The sequence below is a fragment of the Anopheles maculipalpis genome, chromosome 3RL (assembly GCF_943734695.1).
Source record: "Anopheles maculipalpis chromosome 3RL, idAnoMacuDA_375_x, whole genome shotgun sequence".
NCBI lineage: Eukaryota > Metazoa > Arthropoda > Insecta > Diptera > Culicidae > Anopheles > Anopheles maculipalpis.
The window spans coordinates 15,909,609-15,934,935 of NC_064872.1; the positions used below are offsets into that span (position 1 = coordinate 15,909,609).

Here is a 25,327-nt window from a genome sequence, read left to right on the forward strand (position 1 = left end):
GTTGGCTTAAAGATGAACGCTATACAATCACATCAATGCTGACGCTTCACTACGTTGCGTACGCGAGAGAGAGGGAGAGAGAGAGCGACGGTTTTTTTTTTCCAAAAATGGATCGTAACACAGTAGAAGTTAAGTCGCACACGTCACGCGCGATCACGATCACTTTTCTTCGGCTTAAGCTTAAGCGCAGGGCACCACACAGTAAGCCACTTAAGTTTACCTATTTAACAAATTATTTGTCAAGTTGCTGCACACAAGCCGCAAAAAAAAAGAACTCCCGACCGCACACGTACGGACAACCGACTCAGCGTAAGGTTCAGTTTGAAATAAGCGCAGGCGAGTGTGCGTTAAGGGCTTACGGCTGCATTTGAGCGTTTGGCTCCTTTTTTCCGTGCAAAAGAGCGACGCGCTGCTCCATCTCGCTCTAAGTGCGCTCTCGCATACGTACAGTGTGCGGGATGTGGGAGGTTTGCTGGGCAAAAGATTATTTTTCGTTTAAATTTTAAGGTGTATGGGTATGTAATCTTGTTGAAAAATTTGGTATTTATTGTAATTTATTCAATTAGATAGTTTTTAGTAACTTTTTTTACCTCTATTGCTTGGGATATCAATTACATGAAGGAACACTTAGTAAATAATTTCAGCTATATCCCAGAGTGCTAATGCTCATCGCGTGGCCTCATTCCAAGCGATTACTCTCTCTCACTCTCTCGTTGCACGATTTGCTCCCCTCACACGCACACACTGATCGGGAAGAAATTGTTTAGCTGAGCCTCAACAGCATGCTTAACCGTACCTTGTATTGCTTGTCATGTGAGAATGATAGGGAAATCAAACGTGTTGGTACTCTTTTTGCTGCTCTTCTTCTACCTGCTACTACTCACACATATATACGCATTCAAACGCACCCACACAAAAACTGAGCACGCCTGAGAATGTCAGGTTTTGCTCTCTTTTTACTTATCCATTCATGTTGCCTCTTTGTTTTGCATCATAAAATTTCACCGCACCGTAACATTCCGATAGAGCAAAAGAATCAACAATTCAGAGTAGAAGAATTCCGCTCCCGCGCGATGAGTCATGCAGTGTTGCCAAACTGCAAGAATTGGTTGTCAGTTGTTTGATGGCACATTAGTAGCTCTATGTCACCGCGCGATGGTGAAGCGACAAAGACGACGGTTTTCAAACGGCAAGACTGGGATTCAAATCCCATCTGGACCTTTCCCCCGTAGTAAGAATTTACTATCCAACTACGTGGTGTATCTAGCAAATCTCGTTGGCCGGCGTTACCTAGTAGGTCGTTAAGCCAAGAAGAAGAAGATTTCACCAAAAAATTATTTTATTTTGCTTTGAAATTTTTGATGGAAATTAAAGCAATCCTTGACAGAAGAAAGCTAAAAACTTTTTGATCAGTATGAAATTTGTTTGGAATTAAAACACGCACTATTCCGTCGTAAACCTTACACCGAACCCTACCGAAAAATGAGGCAAAGAGTGAAAGAAACCCGGCACATCTGCACCATCGAAGAGACACGCATTTCACAAGCGGAAGATCGTGCCCTTCCGAGGCGTATGAAATTTTTACGTGCCCTGCAAAAGCTACGACTTGCCTCGGAACGCCACCCTTCGACGGAAAAACACCTAAAGAGTTCGTACCAGATCATCAAGGAAAACGAGCGCCTTTTGCGATCGTATCCTTCCTTCATAGTCCATCCGTTCAGCTTGCTGCGAATGTCGAGCGATGTGATTGTTTTCATCGTGATGAACCTTCATCTTACGCTGCTACCGTTTGCATTTAGTTTTCTGGCTTTCGATTCACATCCCACCCGCCATCTGGTGGAGTACATCGATCTGTTCCTTTGCCTGATCCTGGTGGTAGAATTCGGGATAACGTTCTGTACCGGATTTGTGGTTTTCGAAACGAACGAAATTGTTCTCGAGCCTGGCAAGATCTTCTTCAACCGTTTGCGACCGTTTCGGTTGATGTACGATCTGTTACTATTTTTGCCGTACATACTACTGCTAGAGGTGTTTGATGAGTTAATCTATGAAGCAGGAGCGGAAAGTTGTCTTGTATTTGTGTTGTTCCTGTATCTGTGCCACATTGCCCGGTTCCGGGATAGCAATAGATACTTTCGGGTGATCGCAAGATCACTGCAAATGCCCGAAAGCAAAACGCGCATTGTACAGGTCATTATGAACACACTGTTCGTACTGCACTGGACCACCTGTCTCGGGTACATTATACCGATTCTACTGCAAGCGAAACCATCCACTCGAACCTTCGACGAGGAAGAGCTGCTATCAGTGATGCGAATGCAACTGCAGCATCCGAACGTTTCGGCCGTATTACAGCACGTTGCCAATCCTTTCGTACGACTTCGAGTAAGCGATGTAGAAAGCAATGCCTCTACAACCTACCGATACTTCCGGAGCATGATGGTAACGCTGCGGGTCGGTATGGCAGCGAGCGAAAAGAAGGACATCGAGCAACATTTCGTGTACCATTGGATCATGATGCTGGTAATGTTTCTGGGCTGGCTGTGGTTCAATTACGTGCCCGTCGTACTGTGCCGGTTTTTCGATTCGCCCGAAATGGCCACCGATCAGTACGACAAATTTATGGCCAATCTGAAAGCGTTCGCGCACAACAAACACCTCAGCGGGCCGCTGCAGAAGAAGCTACGAAATAACTTTGCAACACGTTTCCGCACCCGGTACTTCGATGAGGAAATGATCATGGGGTTGTTTCCGAAGAATTTACGAAGCAGCATACGGATGGAAACCTGCCGCCATCTTGTGGCGAGTGTAGATTTGTTCAAGAATCTTCCCTACTTCATACTGACGGACATTGTGAACTGTTTGCAGCTGGAGATTTATCTGCAGGACGATGTGATTATTGCGGCCGGCAGTTACGGTGATTCGATGTACTTTCTGGCAATGGGAACGGTAGCAGTTTATGCGTTGAATGGAAAGGAGCTGGGCCACCTAACGGATGGTGCGTACTTTGGTGAGATATCCCTTATCAAGCGAAATCAGCAGCGGACGGCTAATGTGATTGCACTGGAAGCGTGTGAAATCTATCGTTTGTCGCATGAAGATTTCCAGAACGTTATTAAACCGCATGCCTATCTGTTGAACCGGATCCGGAAGCAGGCCGAGCAGCGATTGTCTGTGATGAAAAAGAAGAAAGATAAGATGTATGGCAAAAAGTTTATCGAAGCATTCCTGCAGTGATCTTTAGTAATATTTTTTGTCTCTTTTAAAATCTTTTCCTCAATATTAGTTTTACTAAATAAAAACATTTTAAACTGAACTGTTTGGCAACCACATTTTCCGTTCTGTTTCTCCATTTGTAGCGGACGCTCAAGCATAAGTGAGACGTTATATTGGCTCTCGATCCTCACCCTAAATCACGCTGACTCAGTCGCTCTCTGGCTGATGCTGCCCACTCTCACGACTGCTCACGATCTCTGGTTCGTTGTTAGCGGCTCTTCCCACGTAGCACGCATACCAGCATAGCTTAAGTCATCGACCAAACAACACCCCTAGCTGTGGGATGCGTGAAAAAGCGAAAAGACTCAACATATTACCCATACACTCTCCTCCCTCCCCCACCGCCTTTTTTTTGTGGGAGAAAAACATGTTGCGCATCGAAAAAGGGGTTCTTCAATATTTTATGCTTCTACAGCTGCTGTGGCTGTATTGGTGGGCTTCCAACCAAACGGGACGGTTCGTGAGCCCGTTCTACAGAAGGGTAGGTCGAAGGCAAGAAGTCAAACATAATTCTGACGTTCTGCTTCTTGTCTTCGAGGGGATGATGCTCAGTTTTGTTGTTGTTGTCCGTTGCTTCTCCGAGAAATGTGTTTCCATTTTTCCCCTTCGCCGTTCTTCCCCGGCATCTTTCCCGCCAGGAACTTTCTTTTCCGCATTTCTTTCAACGATCGGTTCACGTCTGGTGCGATCTCGCGACGGGTCGGTTGGGATGCGTTTGCGACTGCAAACAACATTCCTTTGGTGTAGTTGTCGTTTTTTTTTCGGCTGGTAGTTGCTCTCTTGCTGGAGTCTCTGGATGCTCAGAAAGAGATGATACCAGAACACTTCTCGGTTCCAGATTGCCGACACGGATATCTGGCATTGCAGCATACCCCGACCAGAGGCGCCCATAACTTAATCCCTAGGGCTGTACTGTGGAGAGTGTAATGTTTTTTTCGTTCCTTTCCTTGGTTCTTGATCGCTCAGTTTCGGTCCATCTCCCTGATCATCCGATTATGTTGCCCCGGTTTGTCCAAGTACTCTGTACGCGCACAACTATATAAAAGATTGTTTTGATTGTAAGCCCAAGGTAAGAGTGTACATACCCCTCCCGGTTTTCAAAGTCATCGCCGGTAAACATGATGAGCTTTCGAGAGGATCAGGTTTCCGATGAGTGGTGGGCTTGCCGATCAGTCGATACACTCGCTTGTCGCCTCTTTCGCCTTGCTATTCGCCTGACCTTATAAAGAGGTGCGTGTACTTGCTGGCAGGCTTTCCTTGCAATAAGAAACAAAATATAAAAACACACACTTTCGTGCGAAACATGAATATCGTGTAGTGTTGCACGATGATACCTTTCTTTCGTATCAAAATACCGCACCCAACACCGCATCAAGTGGATGGCGTACGTTTTGAAAAGATTTATCGAAACCAGTATTCAAGCATAACGGCACCAAGGCGGCCCAAAGAACTAAAGGGCACAAAACCTATGTGTACAAGTGTGTGTGTGTGTGTGAGAGAGAGTGCGTCTGCTACACCCAGAGCCCGCTACGCACTTTTGGTTTTGCACAATCTTGCCGCTGTTGCTACCTCCAGACTTCCAGAGAAGAGTCGAGAGTTTTTGTATCCACTTGAGATAGGGCCAAAGGCGGATGATGTTCTTTCAGCCGATGGGTTGATTAAAGTTTTTCTCGACGGCGCGCGCAATTTCCAGAGCACGCGTCGAGCGCGTTTCGACAGCTTCCGCGATCGTCGATGACCTCCGCTGACCGTTGAACCCGGTGTAAGAACGTGGCAAAAGGGCGCATGCAAACTCTTGGAAGTGTGGATGGCCATTTGGATTTCATCAGGAGGTTGAAACCTTGTAGCACTTAGGCCGACATATCGGAAGGATTCGGTGATAGAAAATATGGGATCCAGCCTATGTCGGATGGTTTTGAACTCCCTCGATTAGGGTCCTTTAGTACTGTAGGACCCTGACAATGTATCAAATAAATTTATCTTGTGTTGTTCAAATGATTAGCAAAGTTACGCTGGTATGACCTACCATACTGTGACTCACATTTCGCATCCGTAATATTTCCCTATCACTCCAACGCACTACACGTTGACGTGAGTCTCACTTTTCTCTGCTAAACATCACGGCACCGGTCTAGACTACCGTCGACGAACAAACAGCGTGAAAATAGTGCTAGGGTGGAACGAATAAAAACCCGATATGCGATGCGCGCATCCGGGAGGGCCGTCTGCGCATTCAGTGGGGGAATTATGGGCACAAAAATAACTCGGTAGCATAAAAACAACTCCCTTCCTTCTTCCCCTTTACCCCATTCTTCGCTCTTTTCCCTCAGTCACCCGCATCGCAATGCCGGCGAGTGAGCACTTTTCCAGAGGGGATTTTCTTCAGCGCGAACCAAAAGCAAAACAGGCCGGCTCTCAATGTGGGTCGCAACAAATCCCTTTTCAGGGATGCGTCGTTCTGGCGGTCTGTTTGGCACGGTGTCATGGGTGTGTGTGTCTGAAATGCTTGCACTCAAGTACGAACGTGAAGGCGTTTTTGCCGTGTTACAAAGTAGCCGTGAGGCAACAAATAATAATGTGTAAAAATGGGACCAGAAATGTGTGAAACGATGCGGGTAGGAGAGAGGCATCGGAGTGAAAAATCAATTGGCTAAGGACGAATATTTAGAGAGGAGTGTGTGTACCAGCAGCAGCAATTGGATGAGGGTCACGTGTCTCGGATGGATGAAATAGAGCTTCAAATATCCTGGCTATTGCCATCAATATTGAAGTTAATTAATGTGATTGGGAGAATTTGCAGTTTTTGCCTTTTTATATCTTCTGGTTCCTGGAATCCAGTATCTGGATGACTTTTCCAAGGTTCCTAGAGACTTTTGTTTAAAAAAAAGACTACTTTTTCGATCAGGCAACGTACATTCAAGCAACTATGCAACATTACATATTCATTTAGCCCCGTAACGACCTCATTTCATCTTCGTTCGCCCTCAAATCACTATCACCGAAAGGTCATGGAGCCACTTGGCGTCGCCAGCGGCCTAGTAATTCGTGGCGACAACAAACAAAACCTATTCGCAACCGATCGGTAACGTGCAGCTGGGCTCAAAAGCTGGGTACGATCATTTGCATTTCAATTAGCCCGTACGCTCCCTTCAGCGTAATGGGTCCGGTTGCAAGTGGGTCTATGTGCAGCAGTGGGCCGCATCATCGCAAATGAACATCAAACACGAAGCCGCGATGGAACAAGGCTACAAACATCCCACCAGCGCTCGCACAATTTAGATGACCAAGGAAGTGGATCCGTCCCCCACATCGTTTACACCGAGCACCGGTTGAGAAGCAACGTTCAACCCGCGCAACATCAGCTGTTGCGATGTGCAATCCGACGCCTGGTGGATCGTTTCTTCGCTCCTGGAACTGCTGGATGGTTGCAAGTGGTCCGGAAACGATGCTAACCATGCGTTTTCTCACTAGAGCTACCGAGAGTGGCAAGATAGCCGGTGGGCAAATTCCGGAACTGCCCGTTCCAGAACAAATGGCAAACAGATGGTGCGGAGTAATGCTGGTGTGTATGCCTTCGGCGGATATTCTCCCGCGAAACCAATCATCTCCGGCTCGCTCGCTCGCTCACTCACATACCTACGATTGAGCCTTCGATTCGGAGTTGTGACTTATTTTGCATACAATCCGTCCGGTGCGTGAGTTTCCATCGGTAACCCTTGGTTGGGAATGGCGCACTAAGTTGACGCGGTATTATGCCGTATTTTGTAGCTGTTATTTATATGATTAATTTCTGATGGATTGTACCTGGTATTGAGAGCCAGACTTGCATAATTTAAGATTAAATCAAGATCAAAATGGTTCACCAAGAATACATATGATGCGGGTCATAATTTTCAATTCGTAGCAGGGTTTAAGGACATATTTTTCACCATTTTTTTGTAAAAACATATTAACATTGATGGGTTAATCCCAATCACAGCAACAGCTACGCGATCAAACTAATGGTTCCGTACGACGGTAACATAAAACTTTCGATGCTGAGCTATCGTCTGTTCCCTTTGGGCTTCAGGGTACGGACAGAGAACGGGACACGCGAAACGCCATCGAGGAAACGCCTATTAGGAAAATTTAAATAAAACACAAAGCAAACACACGCAACCGCTGACCGGAATCCGGATGGGAGCGTTCCGCGGACCGATCGCAATCCAAATTCGGTACGGAACTGCGTGACGGATGCGCTCCACTCTCTGCACTTCCTATCGGAATGTCACCGTAGGCATAGGCATTCACCGAACGCAATGTGATTGTGATTCGGAAAGTGATTCCAAGTCCGCGGTACGCATGCCCTCACGTTGCGCCGCAATGGCGGATTGATGCATGGATGCACTTTCGACGTTCCTAAAGCTGCTCGCGCGTCGAGTCGCTTTATTTTTGTCGCTCGATTCGCCCATGTGTAAATAAATGAGCCAACGATGGGAAACCTGGTCGGGACGCGGGCGTGGAATTGGACAACAGAATAACAGTAACGAAACAAAAACCCGACCCCGAAACAATTCTTCGGTCCATGACACCCACACCCAAAACGTAAGCCGTACGCAAATGGCCCAACATGGATCGGCGAACATATGAGCCTACACACACACACACACACACACACACACGTGGACTCCCACTCACCCACAACACGAATGGCCCACACTTTACCGCCGGTCGATTGCTCCATTCAGCCGAACAAAGCCAATCAAGCGCGCGGTATAAAATGTGCATAAAATATGTAACGAAGGTGAAACCGGCCCGCGCACGAAAAAAGACCTAAAATCACTCGCAAACAAAACAAAAACACTGTTCCCTCCTGCTGGAAGCTTAGTTCTAACCCCGTATGCCCCGAAACTCGCTGGACGCAGCTTCTCGCACAGAGCCAAAGAAAACCGTTGTGTGGGTTGAGGGTGGAAGAGAAAAGGCAAAACAATAAACAACACATTAGTTATCGCGCACACCCCCCTCCCAAACGCGGCCCCGCGGGAATGGGTTGGCCTTTTTTTTTCTTAAGGAGTACGGAAACGGCCAGCATCCAGGGCCGTGACATAGTTTATCTATGCTTTACCCTACACCCATCGCGCTGTAAGTTGCCTGCCGTCAATCAATGGTGCTACGAGAGGTGAAACATTTGTTATTTTCAGATAAAGATAAATATTTTCAAAACCGTATGAATAAGTGTACAGCATTGAGAAAAAGGTTTTTAAGTGACATTTATTTTTTTGAACAAAATTGCAAAGAGAATTTTTAGCATAACACTGCTTTGAATGTTTTCAAATATCCATCGTATCAATCGTAATCAAACAGTGATTTTAAATATTGTGCTAATTTGCTCACAATGGAATTTGAGATTAGCAAAAAGGGAGAATTATGGATCACATCCAAGTTGTGAATCGATAATCAGATTGTGCTTTTATATTTTTAATATTTAATTTATTTATTTATGTTAAGTATAAAGGCTTGAACCGTATTGCCAAGACCATGTGATGGCAGTGATAATAAATTTATTATTAATTTATTTTCAAGGTTTGAAAAGCAATAGTGCTGTAAAGTTTTGAGTCCAGAAATTGCATTAGAAATATCAAAGAGGTAATATAGAACCGTTTATTTTCTAACTTATTACATCGATGGACAAATAAATAAGACCACTTAACGTTGTGAAAGCGTAAAAGCTAAGTTATGTTGCAGATATCAACAATTCATTTAGTTGTTCATTTATCACTAAATTAATCTAACATGAATATTGAATTCAATTATCTTCTTTCCTTTTCTGATGGAAACAAAAGCCAAACGGCAAGCCAGACAATAAATTACGACCATTCATCGAATTTAAATTTTTTAAAATTATTCTTATATTTTTAAGATACTTTTCTTTGCATTTTTTCACTTTAATTAGGGGTAGCAAAGCTATACATAAGTTAGTATTGTTAGTTAAAATATTCTGTTGTATTCTGTGAACCTTTTCAAAATGCTTGTTTTACCCCTTTTTAATCTATTAAAATTATTTGCTAATAACTAAAAAAACCCGAAATTGCGATATAAAGTTGGGATGCATCTTACGCTTGTAACATATTTTGAAATAATTTTACCAAATATGAGAATCGAAAGCAGTTTCTTTCTATTTTTAATTCAGTTTGTTTCTATTTTTAAGTACATTTTAAACTTGTCTTTATACTGTCTCATATTAGCTTTGATGCTTTGATTTTTCATTATTAAATAATTATTTTTTATTTTATTTTAATATTTCTTTACTTTTTATTTTGTTTTATCTTATATGATTTTTCTTAAGTTTAAGTTTATTTATACTGTGCCGTATGTTCAACACCGTAAGTGTTCTTATTTGATGTAAACTTGTAATTATTGTAATTAACTAGTAATACTTACCATTGTTACTTTTTAACTTGTAATTATTTATGATTTTTTATCATACACTTATCAAACGATAGATTTATTATTTTTAAACAATATATCCTTAAAACTTTGTTTTAATAAGCTCAATAAGATTTCACAGTTTTGAGCAACTTTTTGCTAACTGATTTGGATATAATAAGCCATTTTTGAGGATAACGGCTCTTCGCTGTATTGTCAAGCGATTTGGCTTAATTAATTTTACTTTGAAGAGTATAAATTTCTATTAGCTATATCTCTAAATAAGCGAACCAAACCTCAACACAATCCTTCTTTAACATAAAGAAATGTTTTATTCCTGCCAACGCTACACAACTCGCCAGGACTTTTCCCCAGCCCTTTGGCTGTTCGGATGGGAAAATAGGACAACGCTTTGATGCGTGTTAAAAATACGGTCCGAATTCACCTGAGACCGAACCGAACACTACCACTACACTTCGAAGGGCAAAGGACCCCTAACAAAGAGTTTACGTAGCATGGTGGAAAATGGAATTGGCGTCCCTTTCTCCCGATGTGTGGATCTTTAAATTTGATTCTCACATCGTTGTGGAGTAATAAAAAAAAATCCACACACACACACACACACACACACACACACACACACACACACACACACGCATTCAGTCTTCCGCACCATTACATGCATACATTGACTGACCTTTCGGTTTTTCCCACACCGTTCCGAAACACCTGAAGAAAAGGGTCCGTGAATCCAATGGGACAAGTGAATCTTTCCCTGCTTGATCCTGTTTGCTTGCTTTCTTACGCCTGAGGGTAATTAATTCCCAGTTCCAGTTCTCGCGCTTACCTACGCAATATCGCGTCACCAGCAGTTGTGTGGTGGTGTGCACAGCAAGGACGGAAAGAAGATCTCGATTAATAACACAATCCCGTACCGATTTATGTGGTGCTTTTTTGGGGGATGACGGGATGGGAGGGTGCTTGAGGGTGAGGGAACGGGTACGATCAAGAGGTAGAAAAGAAAACATTGTGGCACACCAACACCAACCCACCGGCAGGTCTCTGGAAAAGGGATTACTATCCGCAACGGAATGAAAAACGTATGTTGAATTGTTGCGATCGCTCCGGGCGGCGATCGCTTCACGGCATGGAACGGTTGTTCGGTAGATCTTTAACTTTCCTCACTTTCGGTATACGGTCGCGTAAACATCTCATTTCTGGTGCTGCTGCTCAGCACAGACACGCGGTTGCCTTTTTTCCGGCTGTGTGTGTGCGTGTGTGGAACCGTTTTCTTCTGTGAGCAGCATCCCTTCTTCATCGGTTAGGCACACATTACTTTTCGTTTCGTTTGACTTCTGTTTATGCTTTTCGGTTCCATTGGAGTCGGTTGGCGCTGAAAATGTGTGGTGCAATGCTAAAAATATCCCAAATACAACGCATACATTGGCTGTGCCGCGACAACGGCGTGGTACGATTCGGCTGGATGTATCATTTCTTCGCTGGGACGATATGTTTTTTTCCATCGTCCTTCCGTTGCCCCTTACCAACGCAGGCTGCTACCTCCCAGTGGGACGGCACAGGTTTGGTGCGGTGGTATCGGTGAAGAACGTCAGGAACAGCATCCCGCGATCGGTGAGATTGCTAGCGTGTTTGGAGTACGTCCCGAGTACAGAGAGATATCAAGATGATTGTGGTGGAAATTATTATTTTTATATAATTTTTCAAGAATGAAGAGTCTTGATGGATAAACCATGGATTGCAGCATGCTCTAGTGGTCAAGATAATAGAACTGACAAACCCAGCAGATCTTAGCAACTATAACTCCACAAACTTGACTGCATGAAGCATGCAAATGAGATCCAATCTAGCAAAAGGTTTATGGCAGCACTTCGGCTCGAAATGATATTCTAACAGACTGTAAATTCATTTGACAATGTTTACAGAACGTATATTAACATTCAACATTCCACCTCCAACGTCTTACCTCGATGCTTACCTCCATTTTCTCATTTACTGGAACACCATAAAATGTTATTTACGATATGGTTTACATTCGATCCTAGGTCGACGAACAACGTGCGCCCGTGCGCTAGAGAGCACAGAACGAACCCCGAAACATGCACATAAAATAATTAATAAGCTTGGCAAATATTACGTGTGGCAGGAAACGGATCGTTATGCAATTTCTCCCCAAACCCACACCCCCGTTACCTTTGAACAGCGCTCGTTTTATTCTTTTATTTGTGTTGTGTGTTTTTTAAACCTCTATTTTCATTCCATTTTTCAAACATTCTACCGCAAAATGGGCGGCTGCTGCCCGGTCGGAAGCTGTTTTTGTACGGTGTCAGATGACGGGAAGCATCTACATAAACACGGGGCCATGCGTAACGCGTGGATCCGTACTTCGTCCATATGGTTGCAGATGCATTGCGCGCATTTCAATTACGCCATTTAGGATGGGCCAGTTCATCATCATCAGCATCATCACCGGTAGTAGCATCCTCAGGATCGTACGCTTCCCAAAACATCCCGCCGCAGCGTTAATGAATGCGAAGATGCTTGGCTAGAAATCTTCGCTTTCTTGCGGATGATGACGGGGCGCAGCGAGGTGGGCGCCAATGGTGATTTATTTTGAAAACGCAAAGATGCACACTCATTTCTAGCTGGAATGGGGTTGCTGCAGTGCTGGCTGCTTCAAGTCATCGAGTCAGTAAATGGGAGTCACAATTTTGGAGAATATGCACAGTCAGAACTTTGGAGATTTTAATGATCATTTCAGTGTGATCGTACAAAGCAAGTCATATCCAAAAGATCAAGCTTGCATGCCTTAGTTTCATAGTCTAAAATTTATCAACAGTATGTATGTGCTGAATCAACTCTACAAGCCAAAGAGTACCTCCCGACTCGAAGATCTGGCTTCCAACAGCGACAGTACAGCGTTCCAAAATTAGATCGAGCATCGATCGGGCAACCGGCACGGTTCAGTTCCCTCCGCTAGCGTCAGCTTTTCGAGGGTGGTGTTAGTGTTTATGAATCGTGTGCGCTTCAAGTGCAATCGTTCGATCTCATTTAAGATAATTTTTCAACACCAACTTCAAGATCGTATTGGTTGGCACATTGGAAGGTTTCATGGGCATTGATGTGATGTCTAGAAATGTTTTCTACTGTCAATTGATGAAATAATTTTATGGTTCTCTCTAGTCACATCGCTTCCTTAATAATCGTTGAGACATCTTATAATCATTCCAAAAAACTATTTGCCAAACCATCCATCCGCGATAAAGTGAAGTCTTCGAACGTTGTGTTTGGGCAGAATATAATTTGTGTCATTTTAAACCATCATCAACAAACCTCGACGTTGCCTTTCTTTCTCACCATTTGCCGACTCCTCCAAAACGAACGAAACGAAACACCCAAATCGAGCCGTAACAAGCGTTTTGCCTGTTTACTGTGCGATGATGTCATGATTATCTGTCGATGAGGCGAAATACGCCAAATGAGCTCAACCAGTTCAGGGTATGAAGCTACTTCCTACACCACAAGTTATTCCGGAGTTCCTTACTGGGAGACGACAAAAACGGACGTTCTGGCGCTGCTTCCTTCTAAAAAAAATCCTTTCCATCTCATGGGTTTATTTTTTGTTTAAAATGGAGACATTTCATTAGAATAGCCTTAAACAGTGTCACCAATACACACACCACAACGTGGATGCAAATTCATAAATGCTTGGTGTGAAAAGCAAATGCTGAAATGATCCATTAGACGGGTTGAGAGAGGATGCTGCCAAAGATCAAGTTTTACCTTCCTTGATCGCACAATATCGCTCCGCCATTTATGCAACGAATGTTTGAGGTTGAAAGTTTTTTTTAGGAACCAAAATCGGAGGCAAGTAAAAAGATGAAAATAAACCCAAAAAAAAACAAAACAAACAAAAAAAGTGAGCAAACGCAATCGTCGTCGATTGTCGATGACAGTTCCAGCTCCGGGACAGAATCACTCCAACACCCCGCAAAGGCCGCAATAATGTGAGGAACAACCGATCGGTGGAAAGAAAACAGAAAATCGAAAGGCAAAAAAAAACGTTGCGTTGATTTGAATTCCTAATGAGGAATACCCATTCAGGCAGGCGCTCACGCACCAGGCGTACGCGCGCGGTTCACTCTGTTTGTACAAGCGCGACTTGTTTGACGTCTTGCTTACTGTGACATCTCCCAGCGGACTCGAATTTGGGGTTTTCGACGAAGCACAGATATTGTCGCGTCTCAAGGATTGGAAAAGATTAATAAGCTTTTGGAGTGCACTGTTTGTACACGGGCTTAGCGTGTTCATCGACGACGGAGCAAGCTAGGCCAGCTAGGAAGCTGCACGATTGGGTGACGCTTTGTCCCCTGGTAGACCTACTAATCTATCGATCGTAAGCCCTGCCAAGTTCGGCGTCATTTACCTGTTTGCGTATGTTATGCTGCTGGGGGTTCGCGGTGGGATGGTTGTGGCGGGAGTGTGTTGTGCTAATACAATCACACCCACAAGCATGGGCCCTTATACACGTCACCCATGAACACGAATGGTACGTCTATGAGTAATGGATCGGATACCAATCAAAAGTCACTCGAGGATTGATGCCAGAGGTGATCATTTCAAAAGCGGTTTCCGCTTAAATTGGAGGGAAATTTCATGCTTTAAAATGGGATATTAACTTTTTCACTTTGCCGGCTTATTGACGATCGAGTGCAAAAGTGGTTGGGACTGGCGATCGTGCAAGAATCGCTCAATGTTGGCACATGTGTTCTTGGGTAACGGTGAGTTACAAACGGATGGTAAAGAACATGCACTGGGAAAGAATGTGATATCAGCTTATTGTAAGAACTACCCCACGGTGAACAATATTGCTCTCCGACAACACCTCAGAATCACCAAAAATCAATTGACAAGAAAAAAATCTTCAAACTTCAAAATTACAGAAAAAACTTTCAAAATTAATCGTTTTGTTTAGCTTGATCATTTTCGTAAATGTTAGTTAATCAATTACATCAAATAGGTTATTAATTCAGTTAAAATTAAGTGAAAATGTTGTTTACTTAAGCAATTTACTACAAAATTCGGCTCAAGAGTAATATAGGCCCTCAAATTGCACGCAGCAAACTCACATGCAAGCTCCACAGTCGTTTGTGAACATGGCTGAGTAGGACATATTAAAAATATTAAAGCTATTGGTTTTTAAAATCCAAAAAAATATTATTTTAACTAGTTTTAATAAAGTTTTAGTAAGTCATTCAACTTTCTACTCAAATAATGTTTATATATTATTTTTTTCCGAATATTGAGCCATTTAAATTCAATATGAATATGACTCACTACAGAATTATTTCAATTACAATATGCACTTTCCCGTTTAAATGACGAAATAAGTTAGTGATATGTTTTTATAAATTAGTCTTATACATAAGCTAACTTTTGCGACACTTAACAATAATTTCGAATAACTTTCCTCATTTTAATAATGATTTATTTAAATAATATTTTTATGTCCTACGCGTAATGGTCACAATCTACCGTGATATTTCACCCAAGCTTGCATGAGATGAATCCCGTACAACTTGAGGGCATTTATTACTCTTTAGCCCAAAATTCTAATAAAAATAATTTTAGGATAAGTAAAAGATCATCAAAATTAGATATGTTCAAAGGTTAAAATGCAAGAGAAATGGTCAAAAACCAAGAAAATAAAGGAAAATCATGCTTACAAAACATAATATTAAAGCAATTTAGAATCAAATAATTCAGATCAACAGGTCACTGTAGTAAAGGCACAAAACATTTTTAACAAAGAAGAAATTTAATGAATATTTTACTTTTCCTCTAAATGTTTTCTTGTTCTTTGTTCTGACCGTTTTAACCCAGCGTTACATCTCACCGTTTTCTTCTAATTCGTGCATTAAATTGTAGTCAACACGTCTCCGTTGCAACTGCAATGCCATGCAAATCAGGGCCGCCAGCTTAAGCTAGGACAGTAATCCTCTAAACACGAACCACATTCACACAAGAAAGTGAACCCCTATTGTCGTCTATGTAGCTGCAAAACTATCCCCTTCTTAGTGGTCCTCCTCACGTTTGCAATGCAAGCGCCACCAAGAGTCAGCCGGTGGCGCGAAATGGGCCACCAGCAACACAATGATTTACCAGTGTTGCTAGGATGGCTGCGGAAGCATCCGACGTGTGGAGTGCGGGAACAAAAAGTCCATCCCCTTCCCGCGCATACACTCATACACTCCGTCACTTGATTTAAATAGCATATCTTGCTGGCGTCATCTGTAGTGGCGAATCGGTCATAAAGCGTCGCGGTGCAATTTATGCAGCTTTTACTTTTGATCACCACCACCACCACCACTAACTCCCGTTTCCGTGCACACTCTCCCTATTGCCACTTTGGTCCCACGAATTACACGTCAATTACATGCCGGGCAAGCCAAAAACGGAGGTTGGCGAAGCAGCATGAGATCGTCTTGGAGGCGCATGTGAAGTGGCCAACCTTCCATCGGCGGTTGGCTGTCTGTTGGAACAGTTGGAATGCTTCAATTTGTGCATTCCACAGGGTGGGTGAGCTGTACGTTAATTCGCACAACGACCACCGCGATGCGTACGAGACCGTGCCCGCATAAAGCTCCTCATGAGAGTGTTGCACTTTTATCCCTCGGTTGGGTCGGTCATTGTTGGGTGGTGTTGATAGTTGGTGTGGGAATAGGAATTCCGGTCACAATCAGTGTCATTTTTCATTAAGTTTGTTATGGTTTCTGAGATACTTTTAAAAATATTTCACAAACTTAGATACACAGGAACATGGAGGTATTATTGCTAGTTCCTTATGGTACTCGGTTTCTCACAGTGTGATTCGTTTACTTCGCTCGTACGCATTAAATACCTGCTCAGTACGCAACGCACACACTATTGAGACATGTCGGTACCATCAATTTTATCAGATTCACTTTCATTCGTTGCTGATCTTCTGATTATCGTGAAGCTCAGTGAAACCGACAAACACGCGTCTGTTCAGTAATATATGCAGACTGATTTGCACATTTTATTCATTTGTTGGCTCTGTGTCCTAACAATCCACCAATTTTACGGTGAATCCTCTTATGAACTTTATCCCTACGCAAAAAAGAGGGAAATAATTAGATACATCCTGATGAGTGGTTAAAAACTGCTTTAAATTTTAAAATATAACCTCACTTCAAGGGAGAAGCGAAAACGTCTTGTAGAGACTACCATTTAAAAATTCTGGCTGCTCTTAATTGTTACGTGAATGTAAAATGAATGGCTTTATGGCTATAGAAGGAAGTCCTAGATGAATTTCGCAGTGTCCTAAGGAGTTCTTGAAGAGTTCCCTATTGGAGGTTCAGTAAGAATTGAAAAAAATCGAACACTTATATTTACGACAATCAACGCTTTGGTCCCAGCGTATTTTTGGTAGGACGCTTGGTAAAGGTGGCAATATTTATGCAGAATTTTGCTTTAGTGTACACAGCGGGTCATTAATTTTCATTGCCATCTGAAATCAACATTTTTTACAAAACACCATAATACCATAATATCCAATCGTTTTAATGCATCAATAAAACGTTACAGCAGGCCAAACTCGGTTACGGCATGCACAACACATTGTAATGAAACGATCACTGTCACACGATCTTTCGCCGCGATAACATTCCGTTTGGTAAAGAAACAAATTGTCAACTCCAACTAACAACGGGCTGCTGCTGCTTTAAGCGATCAAAAAGTTTAACGAGCAAGATATTAGAATCAAATCAGCTGTCAGCAGCGGCAGTACGGCCCCGTATAGGACGACGCATTATGATTCATGGCGACCGGTTTCCCTGATCTGTCTAGAGCATTCCCATTTATGGCGGCAACGTGAGAGATCGCCGGGCAGTTAATATGGGTGGACGATCGTAGGACGAAAAGGTTACGAAATCCCAGGCTTTGGCTTTGGCTATTGCAAATGAATATTGATTGTTACCCGTTCGGGTGGCAAGTAAACGAATTATAACCGGAACAAAACGCTATTAAGAATATCAATAGCCGGTTCGATGTGGCAAATCAATTTTGTGACGAAGAATTAAGTTATAAAGTGTGGAGCGTGTGTGGAGCGTGTGTGGAGCGGAGCCGTTTTTCCTTGGGTGTTCGGAAATGTGATCTTTACGAATTTATTGCTATTGTTGCATATGAGTAGTAAAATTTCTTCACCGCACCATGAACTTTTGCGAAACATTCGTCGAGCGTTGTGATCAATCGTTGATTTAATCGTGCCTCCTTCATTCTAAACACTTTCGGCAACCGCACCCCTTTGTGGTCAGTGTTATCTCGCTCGGGCAATCGTGAAGATTAGCGTGAAGGTTACCAGGGTCTCGAATTGCAGTTTAAACTGCTTCCAAAAGCATAAATCATCGCCCAAAAAGCCGTGATCCTCCGTGAGTGTGTGTGAGCAAACCACTGAGCAACGAACGTAAAATGCCATTTTCAAACAAAAGTATTAAAGTACGCTTCCCGCGTATGGACACAGCCCGACGAATGCAGCGTCCCACCCACAGTGTTTGTGAAGATTCCTCCTTAAAAAAAAAACTCCACCAAGTGGTGATGGCCTGGTGAATTGTTGGCGGTTTAAAGATTAATTCCCGGTAATAAGATAGCCAGACAATTTATCTTAATTGCCGCTCTCCTTAAGGCAACTGGCAATCGAAACGGGTGAAACAATTGTTGCAAACGAAAATGGAGCAAAATGTGGAGATCAATATGGAACTGCTGCGATGGTTTCATACACTGAAAGGAAGTGAAGGCGTGAAATGACTCACTTTGGGGATGGATTTTACCGACCGCCGACCTGATTGATCCTAGGTCAGTGAAAACATTTTGGGACGCATTAAAAACGCTTTTAAAAATGTCTTCATACGCATACTCGCTCGGTGCACCCACACGTGCGTGTCGCAAGACGGTCATGTTTACCGAATGGACACAAAGTAGTCCACCGGGCACATGTGGGTGCGAGCAAAAGTTGGTCCGATGACGCTCGAAATCGACCGTGCAAGACCGCAATGTTGCAACTGGATCCGGGTCACACCAGTTTATTGAGAGTTTATTCGGGGATGTCTACTTTTTTGCATTCGTTTAAGTGCATTTTTCAAAATTGACTGACTTATAAATAATTATTTAACTGACAAATATGCAAATGGAGGGGTAAAATGAAAAAAATAGGAAAGAAAACAATTATTTTCTTTAAAGAAATCGGAATGCTTCTTATATTCTCTTGTCCTACACCATATGCAAGAACTGAAGGGCAATAAAATAAGGCAGTGCATGTTGCTGTACACAGTTTTCTTCTAAAGGCCAGAAAAGACCCGTACGCTTGATAATGTATGCCAATACCTCGGCAGTGAAACCAACTCTACCATTACCCTGAATGTGGTGAACATATGTTTTTCATCTTTACTGCCCATCCTCTCAGCCGGGAGGGAAATCCCACGGATGCATTTGCATTGCCAGTGCGAGATGCAGACACAGTTTTATTACAAAATTTTACCCACTTCTAAGCACAGTGTGATTGCTACTGCAGATGAACAAGAAAAGAGGCTAATAAGCGGAAGAAGTTGATGCGAATGTGAACGATTTGATGATATTCATCCCGGTTTATGCCACTGGTAGCTCCAGGGATGTCATTAGGAATAGCTAAATAGATGTTATATCAATCGAAGTCTTGCCTGATGATGATAACCATCGTTCAACGGCTGATGGATGAGTAGATCGGGATGCAATGTTTCACACAAACAATTGACATTTGAAGCGAACTATGATTGGTCCTATTAATTCGTGCCCTTAAATGAGATCCCTCTGCTCAAAGACGCAAACAATAAACACACACACTCAAACACGTGATATATCACCATACTTTACGGCTCTTGAAAGCACCGACTGTCAGCACAGTCTAACTCACACAATGCTCGATCACCCGTTTGCACGATCGGGCGCGAACACGATAAAAATGATTGGAAAATTGGCTGTGGAAAAAGCAGCACCCGAGCAGAATGATTGACGGCCGGGAAAATATGATCCATTGCGTCGTCAGCGCCGTTCGACCGATCGTGCGAAATGTCAGCCAAAAAAGGGGTAAAGGAATGTGGGAAAACTGACCCCATTCTGGAGCCGAACCGAAAGCGATCGCACCCCGGCGCATTGATGGCGTACGCTTCGGTTGCACTTGCAGCGCGGAATGCACTTTGCTTGTCGGTGTGTATGGGAAGCATAAAGCGGATCGGACAGGCTACACGAACTGACATAGTGGAATGGCAATGCTTAATCTTGATCGGTTTTCTGCAACCGCCACAGTTGATTGCTGCTATGAGTGGATGATGCTAAGCGCACATAAAGACGGTGTAGTAAAATATGGCGTGTAAGAGCGGGAAAAGTGTATGGTAAATTAATTAAAATTTTATTAGCCATTCTCTCTAAATAACCATTACAGAAATTACTGTCCATCTGTGATGAAATTTTTCATTCAACTGCTGTAAACACATCCCTTCTGAATGGCATACGACAAAAACGATTAAATTTTATAACTATCACGTAATCTCACACCAAGCAAGAGGGTACACGAATCCTCATCACAGCTCGCTGTGGTTCATCATACGACGATGATCTCAGCGTCCCCTTTTTCGGTCAATTATATCACCGGGCAGGGCTTGCTGCTTGTCAAGGAAGATTCTTTTAATGTGCCAGTGACGACTTCGCCGCTAGAAAAAAATCATCCGGACGACACTGGCAACATCTGCACCACCATAACTGATAAGGGATAACGAGTGGATGTGTCTTCTGATGTCATGATGGTTTCGCTTTTTTTTGTGTTTGCGTGGTACAAGACTTCTTGCAAGAGTGAATAGTTTCTCTGATAATACAGAAGCGATTGCATCCCCAAGACATTCGAAGCGATTGGAATTTAGAAAGACGCTACTGAATGAGGTAATCGGTTAGCAGCGATGTTTAAATTTAATTTTACCATGACCGAAACGATCCTATTAGGAAGGAACGTCCATGGGGAAAGACACTCGAGTATTTGTAAGGCATCAAGGAGCAGACCAAATTAGTCAGTAGTAGTTTCTTATAGCAGTTGCTAATTCTTATGCCTTCTTTTAAAGGATATAATGTATTATGAAGTTATCTCGTCTCTCGTCAATTTTTTGACATGGTTTCAATGTTTTCCCTCAGTGGATAATTATTCATAAACAACAATCAACGCTTGATCGCTCCTCTCTGGTAATTACATTATTTCTAATCACTTCTCCTCCCGCTTTCTGACGCAAGCTCGTCAAATTAACTTTACTAATACATAATACGATCACATTCCTACGCACTTCCTTTCGATCGCGGACCAGAAGGACCTCACCGGCTAACGCCCGCGGCCGTTCGCTAGCTCCAGTCATTAAAGTCATCTCTCCCGCGCACAGCTGTCGCTCACGGCAAAACTCGTTTCAAATGCCAAACGCAAATTCATTCAAGAACTGCGTGGACAGACAGGTAGCACGGGCGGGCTCACACTTGCTACTTACACACTAGCGCGAAAGTAAAAAAAAAAAACAACTTGAAATTCATTCATAAAAGCACCACCCGTTGAACTTGATTCATCAACCCACGGCATCCGTTGGGCCCGTTTGGGTGAGCAGCTTTTTTTTTTACATTGATGCTGTTGTATGTTTCGCTTTGTTTGCTACCCCGGCTTTGTCTACGATCGATCGTAGGTGGGTTACGATTCTAAGTATCCAGGGCTCGTGGCACCGCACAATGCCATAATGTGGGCTGATTAATCGATATCGTTTCACCGGTTTGCCAGGAGAACACCTTGATCTGGCGCCCGTCAGCTGCTGTCGATGTTGGAGTATGGTACACCCGGGAGGAAACCCTCAGGACTTGGACTATGGCTCAGCCCCAAAAAAGGGATCTCTCGGCTAAATGGTGTCCCACAAAAAGCTCCCAGCGGCGGGCCTAATATGGGTCGCCGATGCTCCTTATCCCGGTCGGCATAGGCTAGAGCCACACGGGTAGAATATACGCTCGTTCTAACGCTTCCTACACGCGATCGTTAATTGAAGTCAACTTGCGGGGCGTACGCGGGCATACCGAGTTTGGTAATGTCGTCACCGTCGACCATTCCGACTGATCGATTAATATTCATCCTGACCATATAGAAACGCAGATCAGCACACACATAGACACAAGACAAACGAACCGGGCCTGGGGCTTTGTGCGTGGTTGCATGCGCTCGAAGGAACAATAAAAATGTATGCAAAATGGAGTGATTTTTTGGCGATAAACCATTTCAACCTGTTTGACGAGATACACCAGCCGAGATAAGTGAATATGGATGTACTTTTTAAGTTATGACGGGCTTTCTCGAAGGAGCCTTCCGTCCCCGGTGTGTCATAGGCTTAATGCAGCGGCAAAACAACCTACCACTGATGACATCGAGTATTTTTAAATAAAAATCGCTTCTAGACAGCTGGCTGGTGTGCAACAATCTGTCTAAATTCAGCAAAACCGCTGTAATCGGTTCCCATTATTCATGATGACCGTTTTCGGGAGAAACGCCGCCAAGCGAGCAAAGCCGCTGAACACGTTTGTGAACATGACATAATACCTATGTTTAGTACACCCGTTTCATCGCTCCATCCATCCGCAGGGGACTATATAAGCTTTCCCTTTAACCGTGGTCCCTATGGTGTACCCACTCCAGACGGCAAAGTCTTTTACCGCACACCGTGTCGTCAAAAACCCTTCGAGCAAAACGTTTCATTTCCCTGGACCCATAGCGAGACGAAAATTTTCCGCCTAACTGCACATTGGCGCTTTTTCTCGTCGGCTCAAATGCCACTTTTGGGCATTCTTCGCCGTGTACCACTATGCAGAATTGTGTTACGGACCTTGTTTGGTTAGTGGCAACTATCATCAAATTATCTGGCAGATAATTGTCCGATCCATGTACTACGATGACCGTGGTTTCTTTGTAAGGGAGTGATCAGCCCGGACCGGCTAATATCCTTCCCTTTAGATGCAATGAAGCGCCATCTAACGAAGAATGTGCACGGAAGCAGGGTGCGTGTACTGCGAATCGTTTAGTGTCTTCCCGTGGACACTCAGAAGGTGTTAATGGTGCAATCGGTGGCGTTGCAGTGCGCTGTAACTGTTGGTATGGATAAATTCACCTGTTCCGACGTGGATCACCTTGAAATGGCCATTAGTGTGCACAGGTGTGCCTGGCTAATGTCAACCTACCGAACGTGTGGCGTTGGCGGACGGTTCGGTAGGATTGCAAATCAACCCTCCCAGCGTTCGCGGTAAGCGAGTGGAATGAGGAAAGCTGCGCATTAGAGGCCTTGATTGGTTGACAAACTTCGCTCGGTGAAGGGATAGTAGCATCATACGGGGTGTCCGTATAGCTAAGCGGACAGTCAATCGGGTCGGAAAGCGGCACCGAATCTGTGGCGTGTGGTAAGCGAGATCGAAGGTAGGGTTTTTGTGTGCAGTTGGTGTAGGGAAAGGAACGAAAGAAAAAGAGGAATGAATAGACAATTTCTACCACGGTTAGGCTACACTATGTCCGGTGTACGCACATTCCGGAGCGGTTTGGTGAAGCTGATGATAGATCATGCCTTTGCCCAAAGGGCTGTTTGTTTAAAACCACACCATCTGTTCCCTCTAGATGGAGGTGGTCAATGGCTAGGTTTGTCGGCGTCTCTGCCACGATCGGACGGCGTCGGTGGGAACTGTTTCGCAATCGGACGCATGCTGTCTCGAGTTTACAAATACTGTCCGCATAGAGATGATCGGTAATGAGCTCAGAGGGCGGGCGGGGCTTGAGAAATCGTGTCGGTCTGCAGAGATGGGAATAGAATTTCAAATGCCTAGCGTGTTTCTTAAGCATATTAGATCCTCCGCTAATAACCAAACTAAGATAGGGTAGTTAGGTTCTTTGTGAGCACGAAAACGGAAACTGTAAGAACACGCTTGTGTAGTGTCACGAATCTTACTGAGGTAACTGTCCCGATGGAACAGTAGGAGAAGACTTTCTCGGGTACGACCCTTATGAGGATGATACACGATTTCTGGTGCACTGAAGTAACTCTCGGACCTGGCGGTATGAGCGATTCATAACGAATGGCCCTTCTGTGGCTGTGGCAACATTAACAAAGATTTCGCTTAAGGGAGCTAATCTCGCGGGCATGTTACATTAGGAATAGCGCAGGGACAATAGCAAAGCGGGAAATGTGTTGTTCCAACTTGTCAGTAAACCAACACAAAATGAAATCCCCAACACACCCGTGCTGGAAGAGGCAAAGAAATTCGGCATTTGCTGCCGACACAACCGAGCATACCGATTTGGCAATGACCGGTACGCAATGTGGTTGGCATGTTGGCGTCGGGGCAGCTTTTTAAAGCTGTGTGGATGAACAAATTGTTTATTTACCGGTTACTCGAAATGTTGAGCTACGACTAATCGACTACGACTTTTTTTTTCGCCGTTTCAGCTCCGGGTGTGTATGTTCCCTTAACCTTCGCCGGCAAATGAATCGGTTGCTTATTACACGACGTTCGCTGACGTCCGGTCCTGGGGAAATGGCTGTCCAGCATCGGCTCGATTTGTTTATCAGCGTATGAAAAATGCACGCTAACACGCCAGTAACGTATCGTGCGTTAGTATGACCCAGAACAGGCAGAGTATCCCAGGTACCGAGAGCTGGTTACTCACAAATTCTAATTTTCTACCGCATTTTTCCCTTTTGCTTCGCCGTAACGAACGCTTTCAGCATCAGTTTGACAGCTCTGTTTGAAGCCAATTTGTTTGGCACGGCAATAGCTCGGTGCCAACGTACAGATGTTGCAAGGTTGGCAGATCGTTGGCGCTTTGTGGCAAAAAGGCATGAGAAAATCAGTTTCTTTTTACCTTTTTTTGTTAGACATGTAGACGAAAATGATTTCAAATCAACAAACTCGAACACATGGCTGGCAGGCGTGGAAGGATGGAAACGCGCGAGAGAAAGAACTGATTGGAAACATTACAAACGTCAACGATGAGCGGTGACAAGTTTTTTGAGACATTTTGTTATGTTTCGACGTGTTTGTAGGTTAATTTGAATTAAATAATTGCCTCCCAAGTAGTTTTTACAGTAATCATATTCGTGAAGAACTTAACTATACATCTGATGTGTTCAGAAAGCCTTCTTTACGATGAATTGGCAGCGGGTTTGGCACATATTGCTAGCTAATAATATCGATACCAACGGAGGAATGTAATTAAATTAATGTGATGATTAATCTAACCTAATGATCTCCTTCGACGGTGGTGATGATGCATTTCGTCGATCATTGAAAGATTTGTTGGTTTGTTTTTCGCACCGCGTGACTCAAACGATATTTATTGGAAATGTGTACTTCTATCGTCGATCAAGAAAGAAGTTAATAAGCCTTTAAAGAACTGGCTTCGTTTGTGCAGGAAATGATGAGTTTAAATTATTTTCCTTTTTTGGTGATAGCGTCAGGAAACTTAAATTGATCTCTTTATTTAATAGCTCTTTAAAAACATAACACTTTTCATCGATTCATGAGG

At 43.6% G+C, this 25,327-nt stretch overlaps 3 protein-coding genes across 3 annotated transcripts in view; all 3 read left to right on the forward strand.

The window, feature by feature from the left end:
• LOC126564164 (G-protein-signaling modulator 2) overlaps positions 1-25,327 on the forward strand; it is a 432,630-nt gene that overhangs the window by 390,090 nt on the left and 17,213 nt on the right. The gene's annotated exons all lie outside the window — the stretch shown is intronic.
• LOC126564902 (cyclin-Y-like protein 1) overlaps positions 1-25,327 on the forward strand; it is a 326,841-nt gene that overhangs the window by 52,103 nt on the left and 249,411 nt on the right. The gene's annotated exons all lie outside the window — the stretch shown is intronic.
• Positions 1,483-3,237, forward strand: LOC126564407 (potassium/sodium hyperpolarization-activated cyclic nucleotide-gated channel 4-like). The gene has a single exon (XM_050221446.1). The coding sequence runs from the start codon at positions 1,483-1,485 to the stop codon at positions 3,235-3,237; it is 1,755 nt and encodes a 584-aa protein (XP_050077403.1).

What these genes read in the sequence shown, in the direction of transcription:
- LOC126564407 (XM_050221446.1), top strand. Translation starts at nt 1,483, where the DNA reads ATGAGGCAAAGAGTGAAAGAAACCCGGCACATCTGCACCATCGAAGAG.